The sequence below is a fragment of the Lampetra planeri genome, chromosome 41, assembly GCF_965212315.1.
Source record: "Lampetra planeri chromosome 41, kcLamPlan1.2.h2, whole genome shotgun sequence".
Classification (NCBI taxonomy): Eukaryota; Metazoa; Chordata; class Hyperoartia; order Petromyzontiformes; family Petromyzontidae; genus Lampetra; species Lampetra planeri.
This window is the reverse complement of record NC_136147.1, coordinates 6,947,445-6,969,458: the sequence shown is the minus strand read 5'-3', so window position 1 is coordinate 6,969,458 and position 22,014 is coordinate 6,947,445. Positions and strand designations below refer to the sequence as shown.

General features: G+C 46.0%; 1 protein-coding gene across 2 annotated transcripts in view; it reads left to right on the top strand.

The window, feature by feature from the left end:
- Positions 1-22,014, top strand: part of FAM149A (family with sequence similarity 149 member A) — a 51,799-nt gene that overhangs the window by 3,415 nt on the left and 26,370 nt on the right. Inside the window, exons 2-3 of one of the 2 annotated variants that reach the window (XM_078613464.1) lie at positions 19,335-19,448; positions 20,636-20,768. In XM_078613464.1, coding sequence (XP_078469590.1) covers positions 19,335-19,448; positions 20,636-20,768 — 247 coding nt within the window. Of the gene's footprint in view, positions 1-19,334; positions 19,449-20,632; positions 20,769-22,014 lie in introns of both variants that reach the window. The other variant, XM_078613463.1, reaches the window with a different exon arrangement.

Genomic DNA, 22,014 nt, shown 5'->3' with positions numbered 1-22,014 from the left:
TGTAATAATCTTTAAGTTGTACTTGTTTTTAAAGCCACGTGTTTTCGTACAACCGCTTAATCATACTCGCGCGACAAAGTTCTGTTCACTGAATCGCATTATATCCATTTTGCATGCGCGTTATATAAAAATGTGTTCCCCAATACATGAATCGCGTTATATCCTATTGGCGTTATGAAAACATGCGCCGTTTTAGGAGAACGACCGTACTTGACCCCATGCAAATCAGTGTGGGTCGGTGAAGGTGAATATAATTGACTTTGGAGCTTAATACAGTTACAGCAAGGGTTTTTATTTCCCTCCGATCAGCTGAAAACGTAGCCCTGCAGCAGCCTACAGCACCTGTGTGTGTTTTTTTTACGCATGGTGATGGTCATCCATCCACACGCTATCCGGGCTCCAACCTCAGGCCTCCGAGATCCGATGAGATCAAACGCACTCTTGAGTGATTTGGTAAGAGGCTCATAACACGCGAAAGTAAATTTGTACAAGCTTACTTACGGCAATAAGCACAGAAGGGTTACACACTGAGCACTTGTACCTATAGTTAAGTCTCTTCGGCAAGGCGTTACTCTTTAACCACTACCACCGTTCCCATTTATACCAGCAGCATGCATGACAACAGCACAGGCGATTGACAGATTCGCGTGTGGTGGGGTAGAGTGTGGGTACGCCCACCATCTTCCAAGACGCCTGCTCAGCGTGTCAAGAGTCGGCCAAATTAACCGCTTAGTGTAGGGGAGCGGTGGGATCTTCAATGCCCCCATCTACTGGAGGCACTTCCGCCAGCAGTGGTGTGAGCAAGCAACAGAAATCCTCCATGCACCTTTACTTTTTCACTCGGAGGCCCGAATGTTATTGGCAGGAGCAGCCACCCGTGAACAATGTGGCTGGCGCTTAAAAATAAGGCGGCGGCGGCAGCAGCCCGTTGCAAATTGTAGGGGATTGGCAGTCGCTTAGCGATGCGTGTGACGTTTCTAAAAACCCGGCGGCCTGAAGTGCAGGAGTAATGCGAGGATGGTGCAGATTTAACCTGTGTACCCTGATCCGACTTACACGCGTAATCCCCACAGTCCCAAAATTCTTACAAAAAGGTAATTGAATTCTTTAGCTCAATACCCATACACACACACACTTTAGTAACTTTAGGAGTTTTTTTGCTTTAAGTAGCCTCATCATTGTTGGGCAACTGCTGAAGGGATCCATTAAAAGGCCCTCTGCTTTAAAAACACACAAATAACGAGCCTTAGAATAAAAGGGCTCTGCAGCGAGCATGACTTCCTTCGTGAAACCTGCCAGCCTGTTTGCCTTGCTCCCCAATAAAGTGTGATTTGTTTTAACGGTGCTGATAAAGGTTAAACAAGTCTATGCTTGCAAGTCCTGCGGTTGATGCCCAGAGTTGTTCTTGTTTATTTAAGACGAAGCGTTTCCCGTTGGGGCTCCACCAAGCCGTCGGTCGGTGTTGTGGTCGGCCGTGGCTGGCGTGGCGTTGGTGTTGACGTTTGGCGTCGGTGTTTGGCGTAGCATTGGTGGTTGGGAGACTTTGGCGAGCAATCGTGGCTCTCATGGTGATGGGAACGCAACACGTATTTTCATGCCACCCCATCAGCCCGTGTCACGACTTAACCGTGTCGAGCCAGCGTTGGGATAGGCGGCTCTGTCCGTTGGCAAGTGTGATACGACAACGTGACACTTGTGGCAACAAGTGCCCCCCCCCTCCTCCGAGTGAAAATATAAATGAAATAACGAACGATTCAGTGGGTTGAGGTGTTGATATGAGATCGCTCATTGGGTACATCATTCAGCAAGGAGGTTCAGAATAAATATAGGAAGGAACCCCACGTTATATTCTTGGTTCTTTCGGTAAAGTCACGTTGAAGGGAAATATATTGTTTTATATTTTTATTATTTCCCTTCTACGTGACTTTACCGAAAGAACCAAGAATATGAATCCCTGCAGTCACGAAAGCTTTAAATCAAAATTGAACCCCACGTTATTAAATAGTTCCAAATACCCATATATGTGTACTGTATTTTATGTGTTTAGCGGTGGTTTTAAACTCGGTAACCCGAGTTTGATTCCCAAACGTGGCTAACACAGTGGCGAGTAATATCTGAATCGGTCCTGGCCACCCCCTGCCCCTTCACCAACTCGCACGGATCGTTGTGGTGAAATGTGAAATGGAACAACATGATATTTTGATTTAAAGCTTTCGGGACTGCAGGGATTCATATTCTTGGTTCTTTCGGTAAAGTCACGTAGAAGGGAAATAATAAAATAATAAAAATAATAAAAAATAAAATTCTCACGACGTTTCGACTGCAACACAAGCAATCATCATCAGGTGTGAAATCCACAACAAGAAAATTTGAAAATAACAATTTATTGTTGTGGATTTCACACCTGATGATGATTGCTTGTGTTGCAGTCGAAACGTCGTGAAAATTGTATTTTTTATATTTTTATTATTTCCCTTCTACGTGACTTTACCGAAAGAACCAAGAATATGGAACAACATTGCCAATACAGCATAGCGAGGCCTTCACCCAGTAGTGGATTGACAAAGAGCTGCGCAGTATCTGGGAAACCATCGGCATCGATGTGTTCACCCGCTCAAGCAAGCACTGGGCAGTGCTCATCACTGTTCACAATCCTTAGCTTCAAGTACAACCTCAGTGCATTACGCATTGTTGTGAACGCAGTTCAGTACAACGCCACACATCCGCCTATACCTCGGTCGCCTGCGAGTCGGAGATGCCACGTGGTTCTGTGCAAGTGCGTTTATTAAGAACCACGACAGATCTTTTTATGAGAGAATTCTCCTAATTTATAATCGTTTGTCAGAGAAACGCACCGATAACAGCAGACTATTAGTGTCAGTCCTTTCTCCATGGGATGCATAACCGAGTAGACAATAATTTTGTACTCTAAAAAAATTACGTGTGCACCTTTTGGATAGCTGCTCCTAATTGCAGTGCGAGTGGGGAAAAGCTCTCCTAATGTGTACGCAATTCTTACATAATAATTAAGGTTCCTTTATAATCCATGCTTGTGGCCGGACGTGAACCTGCGCATTGTAAAGGAGACCCACACCGTCTTCTTGGTTCCCTGCAGTCACGAAAGCTTTAAATCGAAATTTAGACCCACACCGCTTAATATACCATCACCAATTATTACTTGATATCGTGCCAAACACAAGCAGACAATACTCATCATTAGACCTACTTTGCTAGTACCAAAATATAATAATAGGGTTTCCCCCCTTTTTTCTGGCAACAAAACTGAAACCTTTTTACAAGGATTCATGTCTGTATTAGCCACAATACTTGCAGTCAAAATGCAAACAAAAACACGCTATGATAATATATGCATTGTCCTTGAAACTGATTGGTCCACACCAAGGGACGGCTTTCTTTTGAGCCTCGACCCAATTGGTTCTCTTTTGGCGTCCTCTGGTCGAGCACCAATTGGGTCGAGGCTCAAAAGAAAGCCGTCCCTTGGTGCGGACCAATCAGTTTCAAGGACAATGCATATATTATCCGAGTGTGTTTTTTGTTTGAATTTTGACTGCAAGTATTGTGGTTAATGCAGACATGAATCCTTGTAAAAAGGTTTCAGTTTTGTTGCCAGAAAAAAAAGGGAAAAAACCCTTTTATTATCAGAAAATACTCCTTCACATATCTGTACGTCGTTAGAATCACAAAACCATTCCCAAACGACCAATATCGTTATATAGACCCACATTTGTGCATGTGTAACGAATGTCACCATAACAATCATAATAATTCACTGCCCTGTATCATGTCACTGCTAAATAGAGGACTCCCCCAGCCACATCAACCTTGTGGGGTATGTTTAATGTGGGTTAGAGAAGTGGGACCCATAGCCAACATCACCCACCATGGATGTTCGCCGTAGCTGCAAATTGAGCTCATGTTGCCGAGTTCACAGTGCGATCCGCTAACCACTGCATGCTGCTCATAATTAGAATTAAATATTTTTTAAAAGATGTAGTTTGTTGAAGCTAAACGACCTTTATGCATACTGTAATAATGGTGTTAAATCTGACACAACCAAAGCTTTTGCCTTATTTGTACTAAAGGTTTATGTAAAAGTGGCATGGCATATCAGGAACATAAATAGACCAAGACCTTATAGCTCACTAAAACTCGTATTTGCTAATGAGGCACAATAACAAAGATTTAAACACGGTTTACTATATGTTATAAGTAAACTAATATAAGAGTGATTTTTTTTTAAATACTAGCCCCAAGTTTCTTCATAAAACATTCATGCGTTGCATAACTCATGTTTGTTTGTTGTAGTACAGAATTAGACTGATGGCCTTAATCTAAGTGTTCTTGTGGTTGTTGTTTGACTTGCATCTCACTGGGATTTTTGCACAGCGTTGGTGTACGGTGCTTTTTTTCTGGAAGATTTTGCAGTTTTTTCCTGGATTTTTCTGTTTGCGCATTGTCACTTTAAGATGTTTTCTTGTTCATGTTTTTGTCTTTTATTTGTTGCGGTTGCACCAGATTCAAGAGCCGAATGGCTCACAGGGCTATACCTAATAAATGCAACTGATAGGTTGTGTATAAAAGGAAGCATTTCACAACAGCCCTGTGCTGCTGGAATATAACCTATATGTAATGAGGAACGGCATATTAATTCCCTCTGCACATTTAAGAGCTCACAAGTACAGCTCGTTCCAAAGATCAGTCTGTTCCCCCCCCCCCCCCATATCTCACGGTCAGCATGTGCCCTTACCACCAAATATATGTGATCAGCGATGCATGCGAGTGTTAACAGACGTAGGAATATCCCATCGTTATTTCATTGCATCGATGGGCGACAGATCCTAGTTCAAAATTGGTGAACGGTGAAAGGCTCCGTTACATGCGGGTGGGTGGGACGACCCCAATCTTATTCTCGCCCACTCTGTTCTGGTGACCGTGGCACCCGTGACCTCTGGAGTAGATCCCGCTGGGAAAGTTTGTTTTGAGGTCGTCGCCTCGCTGCGATCATTTGAAACGGAGGGGACAACGGGTTCTGCTGAATCACCTCGCTTGTTTGTAGACTGCAGGTGGAAGTGTGGCCATGAAGGGGGACCCGGTGCTGTGCCTGTGTGCTTTTTTCACACACTGTTCCATTCGTGAATGCGTGCGTGTGTGTGTCTGTCTCTGTGTGTGTGTGCCTGAGTCGGGGAGCGGTAGTGTAGTTGTTAGCGCGCTGCGCTACGAACCTGGCGACCCGAGTTCGAATCCCGCTCACGGTCAACACCAGTGACGATTATCTGAACTCATCCTAGGCCTCCCCTGAGGTCACCTCGGCCTCAAAAAAGTACCTCGTGCGATGTGTAAACATCGCCACTGGGGAGACAAAGGTGGCCAGTCGTGGTCCTTGCCACACCAACCACTCATGCACCGAGTTGGCCTTCATGGGTGCATGCTAACAGCACTTGACCCAACAGTCTGTGTAGGCTACCCTCTGACGTCGTGTTGTTATTCATTTGTATGGTGAGTGGTGGCGTAGTGTTTAACATGCTGCAATACGATCCCTATGAACCAGATTAGATTCCCACCCATGTACAACACCAGTGGCAAATGGAATCGGAACCTGCTGGTGGCCTCCACTTGGTTGACTTCAAACAATCATACTTGGCAATCATAAAAAATGGGGACACTAAAGCAGCCAGGCGTAGTGCTGGCCGCATCAATCCCTTGTGCACCATCCTTTGTGTAGGTGCTTGTCCAAGTACTATACTCATCTCTTCCAAGTTGTATGGAACCATTGTCTCGCGTGTTATTCCGGCGTACTGTACAGGTTTCCCTCACGTTATGCGGGTTCGGTTTGCGCGATTTTGCGTGCATTGTGGCGAACCTATTTCTATCCATAATTCGTTGTATGCGCTGATTGCACTATGCGGTCGGACGTCGGACAATATTGTTTGTGAACTGTGTACGCTACTTGGCAGGCAACTGTCTCGTGCGGTTTCGCTGTGTGCGCCCTTTTTTGGGAACGCATCTACTACTCCGTAAAGCAAGGGAAACCTGTAATATGTTTTAGTTTTACAGTGCACAGTGGTAGCGTGTTTTCCGCTTATTGCATAGGGTCAAGGTTCGAATCCTGAGTCCATCTTGGGGGAGGGCCAGGACTGCTTCAAATATTCGCCGTCACTGTTATTGGTAGTGAGCAGGAATCGAATCCCAAGTCGCCAGGTTCGTAGCGCAGTGCGCTAACCACTAATGCTACCGCTCACCCTATTTATACGCAAAAACAAAGATCCCGATTTTAGCCTTGACACACTGTTAAAGTAAGTGCTGTTAGCGAGCACCTATGAAGGCCGGCACGGTATACGAGGGGTAGGGTGGTCAGCACCACGCTCGGCCGCTTTCGTCTCCAGCGGTAATGTGGGCACATCGTACCAGGTACTTATCAAAGGCTGAGTCAACCTCGGAGAGACCCAACACTAATTCAGATAATCGTCACTTGTGTTGGCCATGAGCGGGAATCGAAATTGGCTCGGTGGGGCTTGTCGCTCAGCTCGCTAACCGCTGCACTACCGCTTCTCCCCCCTCCACTTACGCGCACACACACACACATGCGCGCATGCGAACACACACCAGCTTCAGAGCCCCACATTCGGCGTCCCCCGTCCTCGGTCGGTGCGCCCGGGCGTGCCGCTTATTGTGGCAGATCATTTTCACGAGCACGCCCCGCCAGTCGTAACGTGACAAGTGCGCCGGGGAGAGCGTGCGCTTGATGGGATCTGTCAACACGGCTGCCCACTCGTGGGAAACGGCACACACGGAGAGAGAAAAAAACACCCATCTCACTGTACGAGTTATTTGAGTTTGATAAATATAATTCATGAGTGCACTTGGAATTTGGCTTCTCCACATACACAATATTGCGTATGCGAACCCAGCGACTCGGGTTCAATTCCCACTCACGGCCACTACCAGTGACTATTATCTGAACGTCCTCGTGTGCCATGCCGGCCCTCCTAGGTGCTCACTTGCAGCACTTTCCCCAGCAGTTTGTTTAGGTTACATGGGGATTTTTTAGTCTGTCTTTTTGATATTTGTGCCAATGATTGGCATAGTGGGGAGCACAGATGGTGCATCTGTCAGTCATCGGTGGCGAGAGGGTGGCCTCAGTGCCTGGTACGCAGGAGGTCGTGGGTTCGATCCTGACTCCGACACCTGTATATTTGGAGTTTGCATGTTCTGCCCGTAGTTGCATGGATTGGATTTTTCTCTGGGTCGTCGGGGTTTTCCCTCCACATTTAGAAACGTCCGTTTATTGTATTTGGCTGCTATAAATGTCCACATGATAAGCCACTTCGTTGAGCTGTCATTTGTGGCCAGGTCGCTCCTGAAAAAGAGCTACATAGTTCAGTGGGCCTTTCCTGGTAAAACAAATCTTTAGTTTCTCAGTTAAACCATCACATCTACGTCTCTCCTGTGACCTTTTTCGCCAGCGAGTTTTCACATGGCCTCAGAGTGCACCTCACCTGGCACCCGTGCAATGGCGATGTCTTCACTTTGTGGCGAAAAAGCAGCCCTGTCTAGATTTGACACCAGCCTTAACTGAGTACGTAGTGCGGTGTGTGAACATCAACACTGGAAAGACAAAGGCGGCCAGGCGTGGTGCTGGTCATACCACCCCTTCGTACACCTAAGCAGGCTTAATAGGTGCTGGGGAACAGCACTTACGTCAACAGTTTGTATGGCTACGGGGAGGGGGGGGCATCTTTATCTTTGTGTTTTGGTATGTGTGTATTTTTGTATATACGTGTGGGTATGTATTTACATGTGTGCATATGCGTGTGTGTACGTCCTGTGGGGGTTTGTTGCCCCACTGTAGCTATGGAGAAGAGGCCTGTAATGCAGCCGCTACCACTGTTTGTTTATTACGTTGTGCATTCTTTGGCTCCTGTGCAACGTAAAATACCACAATAGTCAACAGCACGTGCAATAACACTTAATGTTCACAATACAATAGCACATGGTATTCTTGGTTTCGTTAACACATGCTATCTAATGATACATGAGAACATGAAATGTACAGGTGTATACTAGCATACGCATTTGCACAAAGACAAATATTCCCCGTGTAGACATAAACTTTTGGAGCAAGTGCTGTTACCGAGCACCATTTAAAGTCCGGCATGGCACACAAGGGCGTGGGTGGCCAGCACAACGCTCAGCCGCCTTTGTCTTCCTACTAGAAATGTTTACACATTCCATGAGGTACTCATTTGCTAAGGTTGAGTCGGCTTAGGGGAGGCCAAGGACCACTTCAGGTGATCATCACTGGTTTTGGCTTTTGAGTCGGAATCCAATTCGGGTTGTCATGTTTATTCGCACAGCGCGCTAACCACTACACCAACGCACGGGCCACATTGGCGCACCCAATGTACAGATACATTGCACACGCAATAATGCACGGGTGCATTAGCACAAACAATGCACATTCCAGTAACACCTCTGATCGTGGAAAGAGCCTTTCTGGTCATGGGGGATTCCGGAATATGGGAAATATTAAATAATTATAAAAATTGTACGGTACTTTTTTTTGCTTATTTATTTTTATTAATTTGAACCTATCGACGTGACTTTACCGAAAGACCCAAAGAACATGAATTCCTGCAGTCACGAAAGCCATAAGTCAAGATTTACATTTGAATTGCATTTCTTTTTAGTAAAACAAATCTAAATTACTTCATGATTAACGCTTATTAACAATTAGCTAATTTACTAAATGTTTGCTATTTTACATTTTTCAATTGAGTAACGAAGCATCACGACTGCACAGTTTCACCTTGAGTCGCCCTCCTGACGATGAATGCCCGCGGTTCTCTGGACGCAAAAGGTTGAAATTTTTTTCAAGCGCTTGAACAACTTTTCTTGTTTATTTTTTTTTAAATGTAGACGTTGTGTGGCTCTATTTTTGCAAACGGATACCTGAAAAAAAAATGCTGCATTGCATTCATGTCAGTACAACGCATGGTCCTTGAGCAAATTTCAGCCTTCTGTCAATCCCCTGCTGAATGAAGGCCTCCCGAAGCGACGTTGGTCAATGGGACTGTTTGATCACAGTTCACCGTACCTGTCGGTGGGGATAGGTAAAGGGGAGGTATCCAGGGCCGGTTCAGATATCGCTGTCCAATGTTGGTGGCTGTCGCCCGGAATTGGACTGTTAGGTCGACGGGTTCATAGCACAGTACGTAATGTATGTTGAACTTCTTTCGCACCCTACGTAGCCAACCCTATGCTAGGTGTAGGTATTTGAAAAATGCATCGTCTTCCTTCACACCATACGTAAAACAGATTTTTGTGATTAGTTTGTCCTTCCCCCGCATCTCCGATTAGTACGGTTGGCTACGTATGGTGTGAAAGACGTTCTTCATACACACATATGTAGCCAACCGTGCTAATCCAACCCCATAACAGTTGTAGGTATTCCCAAAATGCATCGTCTTACCATGGGTGCCGATGTCTCTTCTAAATGCATAACAGTGCCCGGTAAGGACCTGTGGATTCTAATGTGGATTGGTGGGGGAAACGGACGCAGGTGAGGGTTGATGCCTTGCAATGGGTGTCTATTTGTTGTTTGAACATCTTAATACCTTTGTTATTGCCAGAAAGGATGAAAGCCTGTCCTTTATTTTGCATCGGTGAGGGTTTTATCACACCCAGCCACCCAGCCACCGGCTCCGCATTTTAATCAGACCTTGATATTCAACCTTTCACGGCCCGAAAGCCATGCGTGAGAGCTTGCACGATGCCTCCTCAATTATTTCACCAAAGTTGTGCCATGAAATGTATAATTTAGTAAATTGATAAACCGCCCCCCACTCCCCCTCTAATCCGTAGGTCGTATCCTGTTGTGCATTTTGGGTCACGCAGCGCTGAATGGCTCCGGTGTCGTGTTGCGAATTGCGGCAATCAACAGCGGTCTTGGCAACTTGGCTCCCATCGCGGCAGCTTGCACGCGGTACCGCCGCCCCTGTGCCAGACTGCCTGTGACTAATTGCCCCTGTAATGTTAGCGGCCGCTTGATGGCTTCGATGGGGTCGATTTGGGGCTCAATGAGGGCTGCAGACGGATGTCGGCGAAGCGGCCAGATGCTGTGCAACAGAGCCGTGCTTGCTCCGACGGCTTCCCAGGTCCATAGTGAGTCGTGACAATGTCTTTTTGAATGTTGATTCGATTCAAGTAAAGCAATACCCTTTGTGGGAATTCAATACATTCGTGCTTTAGGTGTGTTTGTGTTTGGGGGTCGCCGCGATGGCGAGATGTTAACTGCTTCGCCTGGTATACAGGAGATTGTGGGTTCGATCCCAACCCTGACGATGCCTGTATATTTGGATTTGAAGCTTTCGTGACTGCAAGGATTCATATTCTTAGGTTTTTTCGGTAAAGTCACGTAGGTAAAACATCAAAATTAATAAAAATAAAATAAAACAAAAATCCGAAACGTCGTGATTTTTGTTTTATTTTATTTTTATTAATTTTGATGTTTTACCTATGTGACTTTACCGAAAAAACCTAAGAATATGTATATTTGGAGTTTGCATGGTTCTCCCCGTGGTCACGTGGATGTTTCTCCAGGTCCTCCGGTTTTTTTCTCCACATTAAGAGAAACATGCGTTTATAATATTTGGCTGCTAGAAATTTCCACTTGATAAGCCACTTTATTGTATCGTAATTTATGGCCAAGTTGCTTACGAAAAAGAGATAAATAGCTCAGTGGGTCTTACTTGGTAAAATAAATAAAAAGTTTAGTTTAGGTTATGTTTTGGATTAAATTATTGTCCAATTAGACGAGTTTATATCACTTATAGGTAAATGTGGCACCCTTTCAGACTTTATGTTAAAGGCGTTTATTAATGAAGTTTGTGTGATCGTGATTTAGTGGTGATGATTTGATAATTAACACGCTAATCTCTCACATTAACATCGCCACCTTGGCACACTCGCCGTGAAGGATACTCAGTGATCTTGCATTGACATGCTAATTTTTTTGCCTAGCAGCCCTTTGATTGGTGGACAGCCCACCACCGTCGCCGCGGTCGCTGCCCACCACTTGCATTGGCTGCTGACATTTGGGCTATGCCCATTTCAAACCTTTATAAGCAGTTGTCTTTAGAAGCTAACCCCCCTTTTCCTGATGACGACCGCTTGTGTTGCGATCGAAACGTCATAGTTTTTTGTTATTTTCTTTTAACCTATCTACGTGATTTTACCGAAAGACCCAAAGAATATGATTATTTGATAATTCACTGGTCAACACGCTTTTTCTGGCATAAGGTATTCCAACGGTTCTAAGGTAATTTTGGGGTGCTGATTCCAAATCTAGCAACAGTTTTTGTCTATCACATCAGGTTTTTGAGATCAAATATTGCATTTTCAATAAAAACTGCAGAAGAAAAATATTAAATATATGTGGATATCTACATAAAATTATATTATAAACACACTATCCTAAAAATACAGCACCATATTTTAACACTAAAGCAGTCACTGACTCGCAACAACTTGCAATCATAAGTGACAGAGTTAATTTCGGGTAAAATCAATGAAAATGGGGTATGCCGATAGCATAACAATGAGATGTGATAGAGCAAATCTGAGATCAGATTTGGAATCAGCACCCTGAAATTAGTCTCAAACAGCTGCAAAAGTTCAGGCCAGAAAAAAATGTTTTTTTTGTTGACCAGTATAATCGGAAAGAGCGGTGGCACATTGATTAGTGCACTGCACTGTGAACCCGGCGTACATCAGTGCCGCCGGGTGATATTTGCACCGGTCCTGACAACTCCACATCGGCAACCTACACTGACCACTCAAGATATTTCTTCCCTAATGTGTGGTCAAGCAAGCCATGAAGGTATGAATGACAAAAGACCTGTAAATTAATTTGTACATTTCCTGCGCCCGGTGTGATGCTGCCGTTGCGTGACGCTTTGCACACTGGGCTCCCAGAAGTTGCCGGTTCAACTTCACCTTTTCGGTGCAGCAGTAAAAAAATGGCGCAAGTTTCTTAAATCTTAAATCCCCTCTGCCTCTTGTCCACGCAACAGTATCTGTATTCTTGGTTCTTTCGGTAAATTCACGTAGAAGGGAAATAATAAAATAATGTTGTTTGATATTTTTATTATTTTATTATTTCCCTTCTACGTGACTTTACCGAAAGAACCAAGAATATGAATCCCTGCAGTCACGAAAGCTTTAAATAAAAATGTAACAGTATCCATGTTTACGCCACAATTGGCTGATCGCCTGTGGTGGGGTACAGTGTGGGGATGGGGGGGGGTGGCTACTAAGACTTCTTCCAAGACGTCTGGCCATCGTGGAAGAGTAGGCCAATCACCCTCTACTCGAGGTCCTATCTGCCAGCAGTGGCGTAAGCAATTGCTTACCACCTCTCTCTCGAGGAGCCTCCTCCAGTGGAGGCCCCTCTGCCTCCTGCCCTCACCGGCTGTGAGTAAGCTCCACTGCAAGGGTTGCACCTTACCTCTCCGCAGGTCTATTCTGATATTCGGCTAGCTCTAGTAGTGGGCCAGATGGAGCCGGCGTTGTCTGTGCTATCTCAGCGCTCCCGTCTCGCCCGTTGGCACCGACGGACGAGGGTGTTTCTCCGTTGCCAAACAACGCGTCGGGCTTTCGTGAGTACGCGAAAGATAACACGACCCGCTTGTGCCACCAATCAAGCCTTGTCCCTCCCCTCTCCTCATTATAGTGGAGTAGGAGGGGGAGACCAAGCAAAGATGCCCTTTCAAATAATCAGCTTGTCAAGGTGACAGAGTGGGCCACAGGGCTAACAGCCATCGCAGAGTGTGCACAAAGGGACAGAGAGGGCAGTTGAGGTAGCTGCCTTCCTCTCGCCAACATTTTGATCGTGAGGGCAAGTTACATCCTGTGCCCCCCTCCCCCCCCATTAACTTTTATGGCCCCTCTTGGCTACTCAACATGGACCCCAATGGTTATTTGCATGCTGTGCCCCCCCCCCCCCCGATTAGCTTCCATGGAACCCCTTGGCTTCTCAAAATGGGTCGCAATGGCTATTTACACCCCATGTCAGAATTGTTCCTACACACCTGTCTCAGGGTTTTGAGCCACAAATGTAGAGAACTTAGACCCCGCATGATGCTTTAGAGTATTGTCTTGGGTAGTGAGTTGTCAGTCTCAGCTGAATGTCCAATGCCTGCATGAAATGTCACTTGCTTATCACTCGCCACTGATGTTTGCCATGGCAGAGAATGGAACTCAGGTCTTTGAGCTCTCATCCTGTGGTGCGTTACCCACTTTGCCACCACCCCTGCACCCAAAGCATCATATACACAGAGGAAAACCTCACCTCCTGCATAGATAAGAAGAAGTACTTCTAGAGTGTGATGTGTCAGTCTGAATAAACGGTCAGATGGTGGGGTAGTCTTACTGTCGATCTGCAAGGTTTGGGTTCCCTTTTTGAGTGGCTTTGCCACGGCCGATGCTCTACAATGGACGCACCCTACACAGCTGGAGCACACGGTCATCGACAGGCAGAAATCCAAAAAGCTTGCCGCAGGAGTATCCCAGCAACGCCTGCGGATTACTTCGCCCGTGTTGCCCGCTATCGCCTAATTGTATTCCTGACTGAGCAGCGGTAGCTGTGCGTGGTGTCCTTTCCGTTGTTGTGCACCCGCTGAGCCGTAACGCAGAGTGCTTGTAATGAGGCCCTCCTTCCCTGTGACTCACCGTGCCTACCGCGTGTAACGCAGGCTTCCCTGCCGGCGTTAATCACAAGTCTCTATGTGCCATCGTTGCACCCGATCTGTGTGGCGGCTGAAATGTTGACGACTGTCCCTGCGTTTTGAGCGTTTTTCATTCCCCGACTCCACCCACCTCTTTCTTGATTCCGTTATTGGCATCTTGTACACATGCCTCCGGAGTTCACTTGTGCTTTAGTGGATTGTTTCTTGTATTTCATCACCATCATCATCAGCCACTGCTGGATGATAGCACTCCCAAGCTGCCACCACCTCTCACAATTGTGCGATTAAATATTATTGCAGAAGATGTCTTCAAGCTGATCCAGCTTGCGTCGTTGCCTGATGTCTGCGAAGTTTTCAGTAGCGGTAGCATTATGTCACTGCTGTAAAAAGATTACCGTGCTATATGCCCTGTTTTATACACCTTTAGCAGGCCACACGTTTACACACAGCTCAGCGTCATGCAGTATAGAGTAGCTCTTGCAGTGACACAAGTGACTGAGCGCAATAAAATTATAAACACGGTGATAACGCAGATCAAACATTTTTCCCCACTGATACCCGATTGTTGCGGCTAGGACGCTTATAGTGATGGATACATATCGGTTGTGGGCTGTGCTGGCTGGCGAGCCACGTGTGGCCACTAGCCGTGAAGAAATGAAGTCGTAGGCCATATGCGGCCCCTGGGATGTATGTCCCCCCCCCCACCCTTGCCTGCCCTTTCGAATGCGTGCAAAACCTTTCCATACGCACAGACCTCACCTATAAACCCCATAATTCGCCGGACACATTGCGGGGCGTGTGATTGTGCGCCCACGCTCTCTCCCATGTGCGGTGCAACACGAGACATCCGAGGCATGAGGCGCGCATCGCGACCTCGCCGACATTACCAGATTGTGTGTCCGAAAATTATTTCCGCGCATTAAAATTACATTTTAATAATGCAAAATGTGCCATTGTGCGTCGGTATAATGCCCTCGTCAGTGGCGTGACGGGCGCATTGTATGAAATTGGCGCTCGCCGCGAGGCCGACACTTTTGACACAAAGCAGAACGCGCGGGACGGGATTAATCGGAGCAGGACCTGGCACCCAAGCGACAGGTTGCCTTTGACGGGCACGGGAGCCGTGCTCGGCGTATTGCGGTGCTTATTATTATTTAAGTGAGGCTTTAAATGGGTGGGTGTGGTCGTAGTGCCGTGCGCGCGTCGCTCACGGCACGCTGGGGTAGATCTGCGTTGAAGCCACGTGTTGAGCAGTTAAGAGCGGACCTGTGCACTGTTAGGACTGTTGACTGATCAACCGATGAATTCGGCTCTTGTAGTACGTAAAAGCTCTGTCTAATGTAGTATCTCTCTGTGTGTGGTGCAGTGTGTGATGTATGCTCTGCGTCTACGCATGATTACATTTCAGCTTAACCTGCTGTGATGCAGAAATGTGATATTGAATAAAAATATAACTAATTTACCCAGGACAAAAATAATATGATTTTATACGACAGATACGATATAATGTAATTTTATGACAAACATCAGTTCCTTGTCTCTGCAACACGCTATCCAAGGGAAAAAGAAAAATATAAATTTTATGTAAAGATCGCAATATCCGTCTGAAAAAAAAAAATTCAACCGAATTTTCTAAAACGCATTTAAATTATTTCACGATATCCTCATTACAGAGTTGATCATTTGTTTTCAATCATTCGGAGAGATAGTCATGCAAGTTGTAAAAATGTAAGTAAAGCCCGTTCACAGAGAAAGCTTCACCATGATGCACGTGGTTGGTGAATGCCTCTGAAAGACCAAGCGTCTGTGCGTCTGCATGCGGAGGGGCGACGTTGGAAGTGCCTTTGCCGCTCAATTGGCTCCGCACCTCTCGTCCGAAGCGTCTGTGGGAAGGGCGACTGAAAACAACCGATTCCGCGCTCCAGAGCAAGGGGCATCCCTTGAAGGACAAAAGCCTGGAATAAATAAAACGGGACGGCAGCAAGCGATAAGAAGCAACAACGCAAGAACCAGTGGCTGCCGCTTTGCTATTGTCCCGACGAAGAATAGCGGCCAAGCGTGGCATCGCAGCTTTGCGGAGGCTTCTTCGCTGCGAAGGGCGTAGACGGAGGAGAGGCAGTGGCGGAGAGAGAGAGAGGAGGTGGCGGCGGCGGCAACGGCAAGGGGTATTTCCCCCGGCGGCGCACGCGTCATGCGTGCCCACGCCATCCCCTGCAGGTGGATGATGGTGATCGGGTGAGTGACGCCTCGGGTTCAAGGTAACCCTCGGGTATCCCGGGCAAGAGCACCGGCATCGGCAGTGGCCTCCGTTGTGACGCACGCACGCGCGTGCCACGAGCGTCCGGGGACATTGAAGGATGCTCCTGGGGTGTGATGAGCTCGCAACAGCTCAGCGTTTCTTGTCTGCGGTCCTGCCTGCTCCGCTGGTTAGTTCCACCAGCTCGACTACGGCAGTCACGCGGGGGTGCTGCACTCGTTGGGCTGGTGCTTGAACGTGCCGCGATTTTGATCGCGCGTCCTGATCTCGTTTGCCGCACCCCTTGCAAGGTGGCGCCAGCCCTGTTATTACGCTCGCCACAGAATCGTACGATTTCACATCTGGAAAATTAAATTTCAGATCGCGGGGCGGTTTGTTTTGTTCTCTCAACAGTCGTTGAGGGTGGTCTTAATTTTGGTTGTGTTGTTCACAACTGAGAAGCTGTTAAGCTTGACAGCTTGCGTTGTATTGCGGTATGATCACGCGGCATGCGTTATCCTTAATGTACAATGTAACAATGTAACAATTGGCATGTTATTGTGTGACGCTAACTACTGGTCGGTTTCGCTTGCGCGCGCTTTGTTCAGTTGCGGAATGTGTAAGCTGCAGCTGATTGCAGATGTAAGCCGATTTGAAATGAATGGAGGGAAATTCAGACTGTGATGCTGTTTCAGGTCGATAAGTCACATGCAGAACCAGTGGAATTGTTTTGGGGTTTGCTCACATCCTTCATGCTCATTCTTCATTGACTAAGATGAATGCTGCTAAACTTTTGAGTGGTAAACTGAGCCACGGGTTCAAAAGTGCATGCGGTGAAAATGAATTTGTCCTTGTCTATGTCAACATTCATTCTCAAGCCGCGATCGATGCATGCGGCACCGGGTTCCATCACTTGGGAGTACATACTACACACACTGGGTTCCATCACTTGGGAGTACATACTACACACACTGGGTTCCATCACTTGGGAGTACATACTACACACACTGGGTTCCATCACTTGGGAGTACATACTACACACACTGGGTTCCATCACATGGGAGTACATACACAACCTGCGTAATTTAACAACACGTTCATAACAATGACAGAATTTTCACAAAAGCAGTTAATTTCCAATCTTATTGCTGCATAATAAAAAATAAACTTAAACCAATGCAACACGAAGAATAATTATGGAAATATCGATTCATCTAAATATTATTTGGGCCAATGGCCAAAACATTTCGTGTTATATATTTTTATTTTATTTTCAAGGCAGATTTTTGTCGTTGAATACTTGTTGTTCGGCAATGTTTTGGAAGCCTTTGCAAAAGTGCCCTTTTGATGAATGACCTTATTACTTTGTTATAATTACATTGGAGTATGCTTGCATGTATGCACGCATACAAATATTATTTAAACCAGACAACACCTGTTTTGATATAATACAAAACTATAATGTCGACCAAGTTAACAAAATCCATATGATACAAAATATACACGGTCGGTCTTATGGTAACGAAATTACGGTATTGTACAACACAACGAATGAACACAACACATTTGTCAATAACACATGTACTAATGATGCCTGTAAATGTTAATAGCACATGGACTCATGTAAGATTTGCTATTTTGTGCTTGTGCAACACTGGCAATGCAGTATCACGGTGTTTTCGTTTAATATTCACAATAGAAAACTTGAATATCACGTGGGCTGTACTGCCATCTAAATCTATACCCAGCAAGTTGGTGTGATATATAGATATAACACTAAGTTAAAGGTCACCTTTTGGCCAAATGCCCTTCTTCATGGCACAGTAAAAAAAAAACATGCCATGAAGATGGGCCCTTTCCCAAAACATCGCCATTATATAAATTTATTTTAAGGCTGTGTTAGGTTTTGTTAATTGTGCTTGTGCACCACTGTCATTGCAGCATCACCAAATAATGTGTTTGATTACAGGCGGTCCATCTTCAACGAAAGGCTAAATCAAACCTAGAATGCGGCGCTACGAGATACAGAACTTTACTTTTGTCCAATTTATTATTAAAACACGATTAAAAGGTAAAAAAAAATGCTTTGAATGTTGACCTGATGAAGAAAAAAAAATAAATCTTAATTATAATAAAGTTGTGCGCATCCCCCACTCATGGGAAGCCAGAATATTTTTTTTCTCATTTATTAATACTCGGCTCGGTGCAGCTGCATGGTCGTTCACCGCGGAGTGAAAGCGGCCCGCGGCGGGCATTGTGAGTTGGGAATTATGGCTGTGAAAGGCCTGAATGACGCATGTAAATTCGACCTTTTCGGTGGGGGGGGGGGCGGAAAGGAAGGAATCTCCGCTTTGTTCGGAGAGACAGGCGGCGGAAATTTGCAGCTTCTTGGCCCAAAATTCAGCCACGGAGTTACATCGCCAACCTTTCCTCAGTTTTCGCGGGCTGCATGTGAATCGAGGGCATCTTTTGAATCCACACACGGCGCAGCAGAAAAAGTGTCCAAGACAGCAGCATCAGCATCCTTTTTTTGTAAATCCTAGGGTCGCCCTAGCCAGAAAGCCACATCTCATTGCTCAGAAAATGCTGTGTGTGTTTGGTGTTTGGGCATGCAGCCATCACTGACCATAATTTCTCATGGGATATTTTCTGGGTTCGCCCAACCCCGAGCACACTGGGAACCCTGTTGCGTCGTGAGGGATTGCGACGGCTTGGCGAGGCCTCCATTCAGCAGTGGATTGATGATGGCAGACCAAATGTTGATGATGCTTCACAAATTTTTGAAACTAGAATATATTGTTTCAAGACTTTAAGCGATTACCGCAAAACAACAAATCCAAAAATCTGTTGCAGAGACACCCAGTGCATGTCTCAGCAGGATAAGGTTTAATCCCAACCCTGACGCCTGTATATTTGTAGTTTGCATGTTTTTGTCCAGGTACCCCGGTTTTTCTCTCCACATTTAGAAACATGCTTTTAGAGTAATTGTCTGCGCTAAATTTGCACATGTTAAGCTACTTTGTTAAACTATCATTTGTGGCCAGGTCGCTTCTGAAAAAGAGTTATACAGCTCAGTGGGCCTTGCCTTGGTATATATGTTAAACATCTTTCACACCGTACGTAGCCAATCGTGCTAATTTGAGGTGCGGGCTTACCTGGTGAAATAAAAAATCGTTTTAGACAAGTCGCGGTTTCCTTTACCAGCCATCCCCTCGGAAAGCGAGTGGGCCTGTTAACCCACAGCCTGTGTGTTGCAGACCAATGCCCTTCTCACATCGGACTCCCACGGCTCATTGCAATTGAGTGCCGCCCACTGTTGTTTTTCTGCGTAGCCGGGGGCTGGCACGCGGTGGGGTGGACCAACCGCCCCTGCCAGAGCCGGCTGGGAATGCCCTGCCGCTCGCCTTCAGCCAGCACATGCAGCATGCCATCTCTGCGTACAACCGGTACGCTGCGCATCTCACGACCGTGCCTGTAACGTAGGCATGTTGAACTTCTTTCGCACCGTACGTAGCCAACCGTGTTGGGGAAGGACAACGATAAGGACAACCATGAACGACATTGTAGGAGATGGCGAGATGCAACAACTACCGTGCTGTATAATTCACGTAAATGCCTGTTGCACCGAATGAAACTATACCAAGTCTGATTTCTAAAACCAAGTAGGATTGTTTACAAGGAGAGTATACATAAACTGCGGACATCTCTGAAAAAGAGCTTCATAGCTCATCCTATTTCTTCAGGATAAATACACATTCTGATTCTGAAACATACCAATTTTTATTAATTGCCCACCCTTAAATCTCGTGCAGAGTGATAAAGGATATCCAGTCATCGTACTCGCAACACCACATTGGCATTTAATAAAATACTCAACACATTGGCCAATAACCCTGTGGCCTTGAGAGGAAAAAATATATATTTGGTGACGTTTTGGGCAATGGGGCCCTCCTTCATAGCGTATAAATAGATAATCCAGAGAGAGTGGGACAATACGAGTTGGAGACTGCACTTTACACCATGTGACCTGATCAGAATTACATTTTGTAATTTTTCCTAATGGACAGTTTTAAATATTAACACGTGAACACTTGACCTATTAATAGTAAATAAGGAACAGACAAACCTTCAGTATTCAAAATATATGACCCGAAAAATACAAATTATGGCTATTAACCCTTTCCCGTTCAGAGACATCTGCAAGTTGCAGGGTGGATCCCATCCACCGCTGAATCTCGGAACGCGCAAGCGGTCAGCGTAAATTTAATTTAGAGAGCCGTAGCGCCGTTGTGTTTTAAGACATTGTACTCACCGCAGATAACCGTAGTGACATGACCACACTCTATGATAGCTTGCGCCAATCTGTGCCAGACTCCCTCCCGCATGGCCTTGTGGGAGCCTGGGTATCGATAAAGTAATTTTATTTTAGCTTTTCTTCCAATTCCTTTCTGATGACGTACATCCACGTACGTGTACATCATCAGAACAGAACCGGAATAAAAACTGATGACGTAGACATACGTCATCTGAATGGGAACGGATTAATAGGTGCTTGCCGACAGCGCTTGCGTCCACCACCACAGTCTGCGAGGCAACGTGGGGGAGGTGTTTGCTTGTTTCCTCGTGGCAGCAGCTCCTCGCTGGAATCCAGCGAATCGAGCGGGAACACGACGCCCACGGAGCTTGACAAGTCGTGGTCGGCCATCCACAGCGACACCACCTGCCCGTCCACCGAGCAGTCGTCCCTCTTCTCCTGGGGAGACGACGTACGTGTGTGTGTGTGTGTCTGTGCTTGAGTGTTAGTGTAAGAGGAGGCTCGTGAAGGACGCTACTGGTCGCCCTCAAACAACGGAGGGCAGAGACGCAACGTTCACAACAACGGGAGGAGCGCCGGGCATCTAAAATGCAGCAAGTTGGCACAGTAGGGGGCACAGCTGGTGCAGCTGCCAGTCATCTCAGTCAGTCAACTCATGGGACCTGGGTCTGTCCCGTGACCTGTCAGCGAGCCTTCAACACTTTACTTGGCCTCATAGTGCACCTGGCCTGGCACACGCACCATGGTGGCGTCACCCCATCACTTATTGGTGAATAGCGGGTATTGATTAGTGTGAGAGTGGTGGTGCGGTGGTTAGCGCACCTGGTGACTCAAGTTCGATTGCCGCTCACGACCAACACCGGTAACGACTATCTGAACCAGTCATTCAGCCTCAAATTAGTACCGAGTACGATTCGTAAACATCACCACTGGATGAGATAAAGACAGCCGGGCGTGGTGATTGCCACCCGCCCCCTCATCTGCCATGCCAGCCTTCGTAGGTGCTAGCTAACAGCAGTTGCCTCAGCAGCCTGTTAGAGGCTTTACGGAGGTGATCTTTGTTTTTTTTGTCATGCGTAGCAGTTCAAGTTCAAGTTCATTTATTAGGTATAGCCCTGTGAGCCATTCGGCTCTTGAATCGGGTGCAACTGCAACAATCAAAAAACATGAACAAAAAACATCTTAAAGTGAATATGTGACTAAGTGCAAACAGAAAATCCAAGAAAAGACAGCAAAATATTGCAGAAAAAAACACCGTACACCAACACTGTGTGCAAAAATCCCAGTGGGATGCAAGTCAAACAACAACAACAACAACAACCACAAGACAACTTAGATTAAGGACATCAGTCTAACTCTGTACTACAACAAACAAACATGGCTAAATTTCGATTTAAAGCTTTCGTGACTGCAGGGATTAATCTTCTTGGTTCTTTCGGTAAAGTCACGTAGAAGGGAAGTAATAAAATAATAAATATAAAACATAAAACAATTATCACGACGTTTTGGTCGCCTCGACAGACCTGGTTTTCACCTGAGGACGGCTGCTTGCGTTGTGGCCGAAACGTCGTGAGAATTGTTTTATTATGTTTTATTTTTATTATTTTATTACTTCCCTTCTACGTGACTTTACCGAAAGAACCAAGAAGATGAAACATGGCTAAACCAATACACTTTTCGAAATCACCAAAATAAAG